Source organism: Stegodyphus dumicola, chromosome X2, assembly GCF_044657685.1.
Source record: "Stegodyphus dumicola isolate Sdum_Otavi_A_Nest chromosome X2, ASM4465768v1".
Classification (NCBI taxonomy): Eukaryota; Metazoa; Arthropoda; class Arachnida; order Araneae; family Eresidae; genus Stegodyphus; species Stegodyphus dumicola.
The window spans coordinates 122,920,743-122,935,047 of NC_140781.1; the positions used below are offsets into that span (position 1 = coordinate 122,920,743).

A 14,305-nucleotide genomic window follows, 5' to 3' on the forward strand; every position below is an offset into this window, starting at 1 on the left:
TTCTGAATGTTGCTCCAAATACCCTATCAGTTCATCGCAAATTAAAATAACTATAAATTTTGGCAATCTGAAATACGCAATGAAAACATCTTCTGGTAGAGCAAAAGCATCAACACATTTTCTATAAATTCGCCACCGATTCAGAGATCAGAGATCTACGACCGTATTCTTCGTTTAAATATGAAAAAAATCAGCGGCGAAAACATATACAAAGCCATTGTCTACTTAGTACGTCAACTGCACAACCCTGATTGACGACGCGGCAACACTTTTTTGCGCGCTTTCTACAACTTCCGTACTCAGAGAATATAGGATGTCGGGCAGTACCTCCATGGGCAGACCTGTTTTTCACTAGCAGCGACATCTGGCGGCCCACAACTTGCTGTCGACTCTCGTAGCGTAGAATAACCGTCCAGAACTGTTACCAGTCATGGCAGCATCGAATACAGAAGTATGTGAGTGCTGAAGGGAACTACTTTGAAGGTGATAATGTCATGGAGAACTGATTCTATAAGTACACTGATTTATTGGCCCAGTCTCGTTTTTTATTGTGTCGCATCTTGTATTCCCTAGGAAGCCGCTAAGAATGAGTTCTAGAATGTCCTGGTTCCATCTGTGGCATATTGCTAATTTTGTAGCCAAATATTGCCAAGTGAGCGATTTCGCGTCAAATCTGGCAACCCTGCCACCTTTTGGCAACCCTAACTCATTTGCAGGGAAGCTATCTCACAGCTCAGCCACTGGGCATTTCGTAACACAGCCGTAAGTTGGAAAAACATAAAGTGAGTCCACTTTCCTTACAACCGGGCAATCTGTCAACCTTGGGATTAACTAGTTATATATTCTACCATCTGATGTTAATGCAAAGATGGATTCGTCATACAGATCACAGTATTTTACTTGGCCCAGGAAAGGACTCCTAAAAATAATCAAACCTTAATGGTACATCGAGCTTCGCATACAGGTAATAATATGGCCGGTGACTGGAGCATGAGTCTTCATTATTTATGGTTTCGGTTTTTTTATCGCGACAAAGCACACTTGGCTTATCTGCCAAAGGAGGAACATGTCTTCGAGGACATTCTAAGGGAAACTGGCTTGTATTCACATTACACATGGGGACCATGCAGCCAGCCCGTTCGCTTGGAATTGAGACCAGGGGGGGGCTACCAGTGTTCAGCGATTTTACTGCTCAGCCACTGGTGGGCCTTCATTATTTACGTTCCTAGTTTCATACAGCTCTTGTTTCGCCACGATCAGTTACAGTAAATAAATCTAAGAACCTCATTCAACCTTGAGGACGAGAAATACTCTCTATTCGATTATTTCTGTATTATTTTCAGTATTATACATTTATTTGAATGAAGTCTGCAAAAGATCCACAACGCACAGAGAAACATTAACCAGTTCGCCGTTAGGAAAATCGTAAACATTTCGTGCTATTTTTCGCATCCAAAGGTAAACTTTTTGTGTCTAAAACTGGGTTCAGAATATTTCTTTCCCCCTTTCACCACCTGTGAAAGCCTATTTAGAAGTTCTGTTCAAATCAGATTGAACAGCGTACCTGTCACACTGAAGGATGGTGAATAACGACCCCCTAAGGAGCAACATATAACACAAAGACTGGTGTAATCCTTAGAGCAGATATTTTTCCCTTTGCACCCACCCCACTTCCATTTCCTGCACCTAACCCCAAATTTATTGCAATGTAAATGTAATTTTTAATTGTCAAGAAAAAGCTTTATATAACGTAAAAATAAGGGCATTAGCTAGTATTTGAAATATCCTTGAATTTTGTTTTATTATTTTCTTGATGGCCTGTAACAAAAGAGAAGAATTGAATCGTTAAGAATTGAAAGGATAGCATTCAAATCCCTTTGTCCGTTAATAGAAAAGGAGAAAGCTGTTGTGGATCTCATAAGATATGTTGAGGGGGTAGCTAGTCGAAGAAAGTGTCCCCATCCTTTACTTTCCTGAAACAGCCCCGCTGTGATCCTAATGCAACACCGCTGAGAAGATAAGTAACCCATCAATCACCCCTTTTGATTTTCGACTCATTCTGTGGGGGTTGGAAAAACGTCGCTGCGTCGTATGTGTCTCGGGGGTTACGGTTCAGACCAAATTTCACCCCGACGAGAGTCTGCCGACGCTAACGGATGACGATGCCTTTTCTGTGAACGTATTTCTCTCGGGGCAAACGGTGAACTGGTTAAAATCCTATACAATCACCCCTTACCGAGGGTCATTGTCAGGTGTATGACTTTAATTGTTATACGCGCTAGCTAGGCACATTGATTTTATCAGAGCGACACAGGAATCAATGACTTAGCACCATTATTTTTAACTTGTTTGGTTTCATGTCATAACTATATTCGTGATGGATAGAATTTCCATATATTTGCGAAAGTCTTAATATTTTCCCTCATTATATTGATTTTCAGTACTTTTCCGTTTTGCCGGCGCAAACGATAAAGTCGCCAATAATGGTACAACTGATACCAAACGGAATATCTTCGCTGGTAACCTTTTACGCCTCATTTTCAAAACAAGTCGCAGCCATTTCTTACCAGATTGAATGTTTTTTCAATACTGGCATACAATTACATAAAATATTTACAAAGATAATTAAATTTGATAAAAGTGTATTTTAGGGTACCCCTTCGCGAAACTTGGCGGTACATGGATACCGGGTTTGTGCAATTGGACTTGTTATTTTGGCTTGCGTAGCGGCGATTTTTTGCCGGGCAAAAATCAAAAATCGCCGCTACACAAAGCCAAAATAACAAGACAAAGAATTGCATAAACTCGATATCCATGTACACATCGACCTATTTTCACTTTTAAAAAAATCTCAGAATTGCACAAGGCATTGCGCACTCCCTTTATCTATGTACACATCAACCTATTTTCACTTAAAAAAACATCAGAGAATTGCACAAACTAGGCTAAATCGCCGCTACACAAAGACAAAATAACAAGACAAAGAATTGCACAAACTAGGCTAAATCGCCGCTACACAAAGACAAAATAACAAGACAAAGAATTGCACAAACTCGATATCCATGTGCCCACCAGCGGCCGAGAGGTAAAGACCGCTGAACACTGGTAGTTCGGTCAGAGGTTCGAATTCCGCAAACGGGCTGGCTGCATGAGCGTTTTCGTGGTTTTCCCCGTGTGTAACGTGTATACGAGCCAGTTTCCCTTAGAAAGTCCTCCACGAAGGCATCCCTCCTCTTAGGCAGATAGCCCTTGAGGCTTTGCCATAATCACACACACACACACGATATCCATGTACTCATCGACCTATTTTCACTTTAAAAAAAACTCCTAGAATTGCACAAAAATGGCATTGAGCACTCCCTTGACTTTATCCATGTACACATCGACCTATTTTCACTTAAAAATCATCAGAGAATTGCACAAACTATGCCTTATGCAATCCCTTGAGTTTGTCAATGTACACATCGATATATTTTCATTTAAAAAGTGAAAGGAGCACCCAATTCTACAGTAGAGGCAAACAAAAAATACATAATCTTAATAAACTACATTTTAAACCAAACAATAAAAAAAAACCTGTTATGCGTTTAAGCACTACACAAAGTAAATATCCACTTACCTTATTTAGAAATTCGTTCGTCTTCAGTCTGTGGCACACAAAATTCCTTAACAGCATCCAAAAACTTTCTAAAATTATCTGAACTAGGATCCGTATATCGGCGTCGCAACATAATTTCACAAAAATAAGAGTAAAAATACACTACGTAGTTCCAATCTGTGGCACACAAAATTCCTTGACAGCATCCAAAAACTTTCTAAGATTATCTGAACTAGAATCCGTATATCGGCGTCTCCACATAATTTCACAAAAATAAGAGTAAAAAATACACTACGTAGTTCCAGACTGTCAGGAAAATGGCTACTAAGTAAACCTTCATTTGCCCGCCAGTCAATTAATGCACTTTTCCCCTTTCTTTTCAAATCGTATAGAAACTTCAAATTAATCTTACTACATTCGGCCATTGTACCCCCTAAAGAATGAAACAAGCAATGTACTTCCTATGCAACACACACAACAAAAGCCCTTGTAAAGCATCCCATGATTCAAAATTTCCCGAAATAATGCAAACGATTACGTCATAATAGGGTTTCCATAACATTCAACTACTCAGGTTACCATAAATGATACAACAACTTGGCGATAAAAGAAACAACAACTTCGCGATAATACAAGAGGTACCCTAAAGTCAACTCTAACCTTAAATTTTATGCCCTAAGACCATTCACGGTAATTAAGTCAATTAGGATGCAATCACACCGCTCACCCGAAGGTGAAAATATAGAAAAGGCAAAATCAAGGGTTAAATTCATCAATTCTAATGAGAATGCACTAGCGAAGTAAAACACTGCGGTTTTACATAATTTCTGAGTAAGCTATTCGTATGAATTGAAATAATTCTTGCATTTAAACTTGTATTCCAAATTAAGATTTAACTTGAAATTAATGTAGATAATTACTGAGAGAATTATATTTTTGTAGCGTAGTTTACGTGAGATGAGATCACTTGGGGTCACGTGATACGAACCGGCGAATCAGGATTTTGAACCATGACAGCATAGCAAATTCTTAAATTCATGTCTTTTTACAAATTTATTGTCTTTATTTATTGGCTTTCTACAAAATTTTTAAACCATATTAAAATATTTATGCCTTCAAAATAAAAAATTCTTAGAACTAAAATTTGTTAACATTTTTTACGTGTATACTGTATATTGTCGCCAACAAAGTCTGCTTGGCGAGATTTGCGCCGGCGAAACAGAAAAGTACCTGATTTTCTATAAATGACACAAAACTAAGTTGCTTAAGCCAAATGGTTTTTAAGCTTCTTCCTATGACTTTAAATATGTAGTAGCTAAATAGTACACCTTTTGATTTTTCTACAATTTTAGAAAGAATATACTATTCTTCAAGTAGTTATATAGCTCAAAACTCATGGTGGCGTATAAAAATCCCATTTAGCTCTTTGAAATATTTAATTTTAATTTTTGAAACTGCCGTTCTATTCAAATTTCTGTTTTCTAAAGATTAAACACCGTTATTGTTCACCTTTACTGAAAACTAAAAGTGTACTTTTATGATGCCTTCAAAATACTGTTGAAAGTCCCACTTCTTATTTTGGAGATGATACCAAGCGGTAATTTATCCTGGCCCACCCTATAATACACTATTTTGTTTATTTTCAGCTTTATAATTCGAATTTTGATATTCTGAGAGATAGTAACTTCCGCACAGAAAATTGCTTAGCCGATAACTTTTGCATGATGATTGAGAAAAAAAAATTTGACCAAATATTAAGATGTAGAAGCTATTACAGTTTTCGGCACCTGAAACGGGAAAAATGTATTCTTTTTTTGCCAGAAATCCCACAACGGATCTTCTAGTTGCCAACTGGATGTGCTAATTACTATACCACAAAGGAATGTGCATGAGGAAAGTTATAATTTTCTGAAAAAGATATCAAACATATATGAAGAAACTTAAATTTACCTGCTATATTCTGACCCGTGTTCTGTTATATAATGAAGGATTTTGTAGTATTTATTGTAATCGAAAGGTTGCTTGTTTTTCGGGTTTGATATTAACTGCTGAAGTGCTCGAAGCTGACTTTTCATGAACAGCCATTGTTCTCGAACAGTTTGACTGATATGTCTCCTTGTTTGCTCCATAAGCGATGAGGGACTTTGTTTGCATTCTGGAATGAAAAGCCCTTTCTTTAGTTGCAAAAATTTTATTCTGCGTTATTTTAGAAACATTAGGAATTTGTACATACCTTTGGTGCTAGCGCGTATGTTTCTTTGATCATTCACGACAAAACTAGAAAAAAAAGGTTTAAAATTTCTTACTACATAAATCGCAAATGCTGAAAAAGACTTTTAAGTTTAAAATATTCGTCAATTATCTCTTAACCTACTGAATCATTCAGATGCAATAAAAAAACATGATACAATAGCTTCTTGTAAACTATCTGTTAGCGTCAAGGATTATAATAAAATCAATGTTTAAGATTAGTAGCTAAGCAGGGTATTATCATTGCTCTCAGACACAGAGAAAATTCTCTTCAAGTCTGTTAAGGTTATAGGAAAAAATAGCATTCTCATATCAAGTGTAACGCTATAACGGACCTTATTCAAATTACATTTAATTTATCATACATACATCCAATTTATGAGTATTTACAGCATCATTGTAATTAGTAAAAGACATTTCAGATACCATATATTGCGTACTTCCTACAGAATTTGTTTCCTTTTGTGAAGATTAGATCAGTTCATAAGAAAATTCGAACATTGCATGTTTTATCACTAACATTACATACCTAACCGTTTTTTTTATAAAAAGGTAAAAAAAGAACAGATACTCTGTTTTGCCCTTAGCGGCACTAACGTACCAATTTTCCAACAGTTGCTGCATTCTATAAAACATAATTTGTAATAAGGAACGAGATTCAAATTTTCTTTTCAAGTTATTTAAGAGATGCAACTTTTAACTATTTAGATGATGTGCATTACTTTTGTAACCTTTTATCTCTTACCTGTAATTTGAAGAAATTTCTTGAAATCGATCATTTTTGTAGTTGCCACTGGTGAAAGTTAACCCTGAATAATCCTCTTTATAGGTAAATGATAGAAATTCAGTTTGGGAGCCTTTTCTCTGACCAATTATCAAAACTAATGAGAATACCGTAAATATTATGATCAAGTAAACCTAGTAAAATAAAAGAAGAAGAATTACCATCATAGAATTAACTAAAGTGTATCCTTTACAATTTTATTTGTGCAAAAAATTTCTGTATTGTGTTTTAAGCTTCACCTGGTTTGTGCATTTTAAACCCGACGTATTATACTTAAGCAGCATTTGTGAATTAATAGCATTGCAGACTTGCATAGGCTTTTCTTAAATTTAAAAGTTTTTTAATGATAGTATAACAAGTTCACTTTCTTAATAGAGAAAGATGTCACTTAAAGACATGAATAAATATAAATTTTAATATATTACAAGCAGTTCTACTATGGGCGATTTGGATTTAATACGGCTTAAAAAGCCTTTGTCAAAGTTCTCTCAAACTTCAATACCTTTGTTCTTATATATATGTTAACTAATCTGCAATCAGAAGCCGACGAAAGAAGATGAAACAATAAAGATAAAAATATGTAATTAATAAACATAAAACTTCTTTTAAGCTTTTCAATTAATTTCAATATATCACCCTTTGATCACGCCATTAAATCAAAAAACCGTAAGATTAGTATGAGTTCTATAATTATTCATCAGAAGATAAGACCATTGTTTCAGCCATCTTTTCGCATGTTTTTTATATTAACCTATAACGTTGCGCGCCATGTTAGTTCAAATAAATATAAACCCTACAAACCTATAAGCAGTTTCTTTTTTTATTTTCATGAGTTTGATATTAAAATTTCCTTTAAATACCTTCATACTGTTTCATAGACGAACCTTTTAGCAATTTCTTCAACTTATTTTATTGCGGACCCAACCTCTTTAATAGATAATTTCATAATTCGGTTTGATTCTTTTCAATTTATCCCTCTTTTACTCTCAGTTTGTTTTAACGATTTAGGATAATTATTACAATTTTTAAAATTCTAGCGATATTACTACTTTTGGAGAGGGATTTCTTGAAAAATGTCTCTGAAATGTAAAATCTTTAAAAACTGACATTTTGAAATTGAAAAATGACTTTTTGCTGGAAATTGAGCCTGGCATGTGAGATTTCAGGGTTGATACATTAATGAATATATCTCAGGACAGCATGGAAGGAATATCTTTACTTCTTACATTCTCTGCCTACACCTAAGGGTGTAGAAACATTAGGTTATTTTGATGCTGGAGATGTGAAAAATGAGCAATGCCTTCGCCGGGACTTGGACCTCGACCTCTCAAATTCGAGCCGAGTGATCTACCGTTACTCCACGAAGACATGCTGAAAGGGAGGGAAAAAATACCCTATATATTCCCCCTTCTAAAAGGCGACTGGGGATTAGGGGGCCCAATCGCCAAATCCTGATGAATAACCCTCTACCTCCTTTTAGTTCGGGGGCCACTGTAGAGTTATTAGAGTTTTTTGAGCAGGATAACATGAAAAATGAGCAATTGCCTCGCCGGGATATGAATCTGGACCTCTCGAATACGCGCCGAGTGTACTACTGTTACACCACGAAGGCATGCAGAAAAGAGGGAGAAAACATCTTTTAAGGGTAACTGAGGGAAAAAGAAGACGACTCTAAGAGATGAAACCAAGTTGCTGAGGAATGTTTTCCGCCATTTTCGGTTTGAGGGATATTGTACAAATACTATTAGAAGTTTGGGTGCGAAGCATCTATGAAAATTCCCTATGCTTTCGGCAGGAATCGAATATGAATTTTCAGTTCCTGACTAATAAGTTGAGCGCTACACACAAGAATAGAAGGGGGGTGTCTTCTATCCCTTACATTTCCCACACCTAAAGGCGACTGAGGGCAGAAGCTGACATCAGTTGATCAGTATAGGTATGGGATGAATTAGCGTCTACTACGCCTTTCTTGAAGCGCCATTGCAGAGGTATTAGCATTTTTGGAACGAGAAATATTTGTGAATGACATTGCGCCTTCGCCGTTCTACTAAAAGTGCTCAAAATTAGTAATATATTTTCCCGCTATCAGTTAAAAGTCTAATAGTTGCTACTAACATTTAATGACATCGATAAGATCCTACAGATACCTTATAACGTGTCGTATTTTTTGGGAACATAAAACGTGCGTCTTAAGACATAAAGTGAATTATCACTATGTCTTGTAAAGTACCCCCAGAGACTGAAAAGTGTGTAAAGGACCCTTTTATTTGACTCAAATAACGATTAACAGAAGGCACCGCTCGTGCTTACAGAAGCCAGCATTTATGGCTTAAATCAAAGAATTTGATTGAAGGCTAATGCCTACAAGAGTAGAGAAACAAGCAAGTTGGTTCTGACCTAAAGTCGGCGTGATAAGCATAACTGCTAAGATAACGCAGCGCTATTCTTAAGAAAATTAAAATAGCAACGGGGCCTTCAGCAGGCAAAACACGCTCTTAATTCTACTTCTAAAACCTTCCTTTAAATACCATCTCCTTTCTGCATCATTTGAATATCACGCGTGCTCGAAATTTACATTCTTGTAGGAAAATGGGAAATCAAGAGGACAGAAAAGCAGTTTAACATAAAGTAATTGGTTAATAACCTAAACGAGATCTTACAACCTATATAATGAAAATCAAAATCAGTAGAGCTTTCTGATATTTGTATTGCTTTTCTTATTCGCATCGGTAGTAATACAGCAAAAATTAATGTCAATAGATTTTGTATTGCATATTATGGCGTTTTTTTGACATGAGAAGTGCTCTGTTGGAATCAATACAAATCAATATCTACTTTTACTGATAGCAGCAAAGCATCTCATTGGTATTCATGTTGCCTACTGATCTTATTCTTTCGAGACTTTTAATTAATTTTATATGAGTTTTTGACATGTTATTTCATAATTAATACGGAAAAATTATTCTGAATATGTATGTCATATTGTTTAGCAGCTTATATTATATTATATTTTATTTTGCGGTTTTCAAAATATTTTCAACCAAAATACTACATAAATTAGCAAAATAGCTTTAGTCTGTCTTAAAATTTTACGTACTCTTTTATTAATTTTATTTGGGACATTTATTTCGTACTGCAAGACAGAGTAATAATAAACCTTAGAAAAGAAAAATTTTATAGTTAGTAAGATATAAAGCTAAAAGAAAAAAAAGGTCAGAATTTTAATGCAAATATTAATTTATAATTTAGTGTGTCTTTAACACATATTTGATAATTAGTATAAAGTTAATTATTTGTTTACATAAAATAATAAAACAAAATCCGAAATATATGAATGACTGAATGACTGTTTTCAGTTTTCTGATAAAGTTATGGGATAAAACACACTGGCATGTATGTAAAGTTATAAGATATTTTCTCTCTTCTTTTCGCATGCCTTCGGGGTGTAATTGAAAGCATACTCGACGAGCATTCGAGAGGTCCAGGGTTCGAGTTCCGGGGAGGGCACTGAACATTTTTCACATCTCCTACTTTAAAAAAAATAACCTAATGACTCTACGAAGTTATAGGATACCCCTCTAATAACGTGTGGAGCCTCCTTTAGGTCGGCAAAGCAGCTCGATAAAGTTTACTTAATTGTGGCCAATAGATCAAATGTACTTCTGACGGACTTCCCATGCTGCAGTTTCTGTAGATGCTGTCATAAATATCAGCAAGTAAGTGCTAAAAACATATATTCAATTATCCGAAAAAAGTCTCTTATTCAGAATCAGCGCGTTCCTGTTACTGGAGATTAAAAGAAATTCTGGTCTACTTTTTTTAACGCGATGCCAACCTGACTTGTAAATGTGCATACAGTTTCCCATAATTTTTGGCACGTCAGTGTATACATGGTGTTTAATGTGCATATATGTCTATACAAGATATGAAAATAAAGCTCTATGAATGTGTTCATTTTCTACATAAACCAGAAGAACACATTTTATATTTCTTCGAAGTAACGTTCGTCATTTCCAATGAACTTTTAAAAACGATTGTACAATTCCTGAAAACTGCGGAACTAAGTACTCTTTCGATAGCGCAAGGAGAATCTAGTTATATGGTTTTTAATGTCAGAAATATCAAAAAAATCATTCTTCTTTTATGGCTGTTTCAGGTGGTCAGAAACAGAAGGAAGTGTGCTGGAGTAAAATCACAGCCGATACCTTAAAACAAACCCCCCCCCCGTGATAAACAAAAACCACCCGTGAAAATGACTGGCTTTTCTAGAATTACACATGCATACAATGAAGTCAATGAAAATTTCCCACATCAGTGTTTCTCAGAAAGCTCAAAAACTATATCGACATCTGGGCAGCAGTACTCGCTGATCATTATTGTACGAATATTATTTAAATAAGAGGGTGCTGATCATGAAAATAACATTAAAATTTTCGATTGGCTCTCGTTTCTGCGTAGCAGAGGAGGAAGTAGTGAGTGTTTATCTGTCACAATCTATGTCTATAAATACTGTTGAGAATCTGACAACGTGACAGCAACGCTGTAACATTTGTAGAAATACGCACAAAGTAACCACTCGATTAGATTAACAAAGACAATTTTAATCAGGAGGAAAAAAGTGTCCAGGAACCCCAACCACGCAAGAAATGCTCAACTACCCTAAACGCACAAAATCAGCATTGGATCATGAAAAATTAGAAGAAATGGTACCTTTTGGGAAGTAGCCCACGCCAGTGCAACATCAAAACAAACATTAAAGCGCTGTCATAGTTCGGGAACATTTTGCCTTTCATATTGTGTCAATACAAACACTATGAAAGGATATTCCGTAATATCAGATGCCCACTAGCGACCGAGCTGTAAAGTTTCTGAACACTGGCAGTTCGACCTGGGTTAGATTCCAGGCGAATGGGGTGGTTGTATGGGCGTATTTGCACTTTTTCTAATGTGTGACGTGGATGCGATCTAATTTTCCTCAAAAAGTCTTCCATGAAGGCTTTACTCTCCTTAGGCATACAGTCCTTGTATGCTCTGCCATAATCAGATGAAGCAAACTATCTGTAACATCAACACTGATGATTGTTTGATAGCCTAACATTTCGTTAGCACTCCCCTGCGCCATTTATGGTGTCAAAGAAAAAGTTCAGTCTGTTTTCATGCAGGTGAGGGTTTGCAAGAATCCATCCAGAGAACTTTGACATTTTTGTAAGTGGAATTTTTGCCTTGTATGCGTGTGAAAAAGTGCCATTATTCTTGAAAGAAGAAAAGTTTATTTTGAATTCAAAGCTGGAGACCATAACCAGCTATGGGTTCTTCATCTGTCCTGCATCACTCGTTTCTCTGTCTTTTTGCATGGCCATGCCATGTAAAGTTTGGACTGTTTATGGTGTGGAAAAAAAACCTACTGATCATGCAGTAAACTGCTTTTCTGTTCACTTCCGCATATTTGCAAGGGATACAAAAAAGGAAAAGAGAATTTGGGCGTATCCGAATCTACTCTCAGTCAGATTCACGAATTCCACATTATGTCTGTGTACCAGAGCTTCCAGAACTTCAGCTTAAATGATGCCGATGACACAGAGAATACAAAACAGCCAACGACATTTCAAGATCCAAAGTTTTATCTCGCTGTTAACTACCTGTAAACTACATAAAATAACACAGGCCGAATTATATGACCTAATTATGTATTTAGAACATCCAATCACAAAGATGAATTATTAGCATCGTATCTATAACTGCAGGACCACCTGGATGGTGATAGGAAACTAAGACTTTCGTGGATACAGACGGAAAGAGTTTCTGTCATTTTTTTAAAATAAAAGTGAACCTGTCTGGTTGCTATGACATCGAAAGTTTTTTTCAATTACCAGTATATCACGTAAGACAACAGATTGAAGACTTTTTATCGAAACTTTCAAGTTCTGTCTGAAAGCAGTTTTGCTGCATAACGGTAATATTCTTTCTTCAGTGCCTGTTCCCTTAAGAAATCTTAAGTTGATCTTGTGAAAATATAAAATAAATTTTTGAGCACCTAGGATATGATAGATTTAGATAGTAAATTTGACGTAACTTTAAGATAATTGCAATTTTGCTGAGTTTGCAAAAGTGTTACACAAAATTCTGATGTCTCCTGTTTGAGTTGGACAGTCATGCCAAGAATTTACATTACAAATAGAAGGGTTGGTCTCCAGGTACATCTTTCACACCCGGTATGAAAGATAGGTTACTTCACAACCTCTTGTAGATACAACAAAAATACTGCTTCCACCGCTTCCATGTCGAATTAGATTGATAGAAATATTTGTCAAGAAATGTAAAAAGGGGGGGGGGCGTCAAGTAAATATATTCATGTGGCAAATTTCTATTCCTGTGTTTGGTTGAGATAAAAGAAGATACAATATTTCGATCTCAGGTAAGTGATTTGTCACATGATTTTCAGTTTGAAAAGAAGCTTATTGATAGGGAACAAACAGCATGAAATGCACTTCGATAAACGTCTCGGAATTTTCTGGGGACAGAAGAGTATAGATTTACGAACAGATTGTGAAGAATCTTGTGAATATATGAAAAGATATGGTGCCAAATGTCATTGAAAATGCGTGTCATCCGTTTTACGCAACAGCGATGAGCCTGGAGAAAGCTTTCACCAGCAAATTCCAAGAATAGAAGAAAGATATAAAATGAAGTTAAGTTCAGCGATGTTTCCCTATTTTTGTTGGAGCATTAGGAATGATGATACACTGGTGTGCAAAACTTAAGCAACAAGTGTTCTTTTTGGCATAACTCCATGAGAAATCATCTGAGAGACATAAAATTCAGAATTAACAGACAACATTTTGTATTTAAACGATGACGAAAGCATAATTGCTCTAAAAATGAATACAATGCATACAGTATGGGATCAAACAAAAACAGGCTTTATTGAACTCATGGTATCGTTACACATCATTGTCTGTACAAGAGGAAGAACAACAAGCAGGTGTTCCTTAGTATGGGATATGCCCTCCCCTTACTGAAATGGTTGCTTCGAATGGTCTCTCCATACTCAGCACTAGATTTTCCAACAGATCTTGAGGTAAAAGTGCCCATTCCTCAATCAGCATCTGTTTCAGTTGTTGGGTGTTCCCCGGAGGATGTAATCGTGTCACAAGCGTCTCCCCAAAGCATCCCACACATGTTCTATGAGGTTTAAATCAAGGGAGCACACTGGCCAATCCATTCAAGTGATATCTTCATTTTTCAGTAGCTTCTGAACAACAATTGTCCGGTGTGGGCGTGCATAGTCATCCATAAAAACGAAGTCTGCTCCAATGGCACCTCGGAACAGAAGCACATGGGGAAGGATCACCTCCTGACGATAGCGATCTCTAGTTACAGAACTTCTGTCGAAAACGTGGAGCTCCGTCCGCCCGTTCAGCATAATGCCTCTCCAGACGAGATCAGGACACAATAACGGTCTCTTTCCGTAATGTTACTGAGATTAAACCGTGTCCCGACCTCTCTCCAAATCAATTTGTGTTGAGAATCGCTGGTGGCACTAAAACGATTCTCATCCGTAAGGAGGATATGACTCCATTGATGAGATGCCCAGTTTTTGCGCTCCTTGCACCACTGTAAAAGGTGATGCCGATGGCCAACTTTCAAAGGGATGCAGCGTTCAGAACGGCAGG

At 36.4% G+C, this 14,305-nt stretch overlaps 1 protein-coding gene across 5 annotated transcripts in view; it reads right to left on the bottom strand.

The window, feature by feature from the left end:
- The window catches only part of LOC118199442 (alpha-(1,6)-fucosyltransferase-like), a 223,312-nt gene that overhangs the window by 168,757 nt on the left and 40,250 nt on the right, over nucleotides 1-14,305 (bottom strand). For 4 of the 5 annotated variants that reach the window (XM_085810143.1, XM_085810142.1, XM_085810144.1 and 1 more), the window contains exons 2-4: nucleotides 6,594-6,766; nucleotides 5,832-5,875; nucleotides 5,549-5,753 (exon numbers count right to left, since the gene is read on the bottom strand). In XM_085810143.1, coding sequence (XP_085666269.1) covers nucleotides 5,549-5,753; nucleotides 5,832-5,875; nucleotides 6,594-6,766 — 422 coding nt within the window. The remainder of the gene's footprint in view (nucleotides 1-5,548; nucleotides 5,754-5,831; nucleotides 5,876-6,593; nucleotides 6,767-14,305) is intronic. The other variant, XM_085810145.1, reaches the window with a different exon arrangement.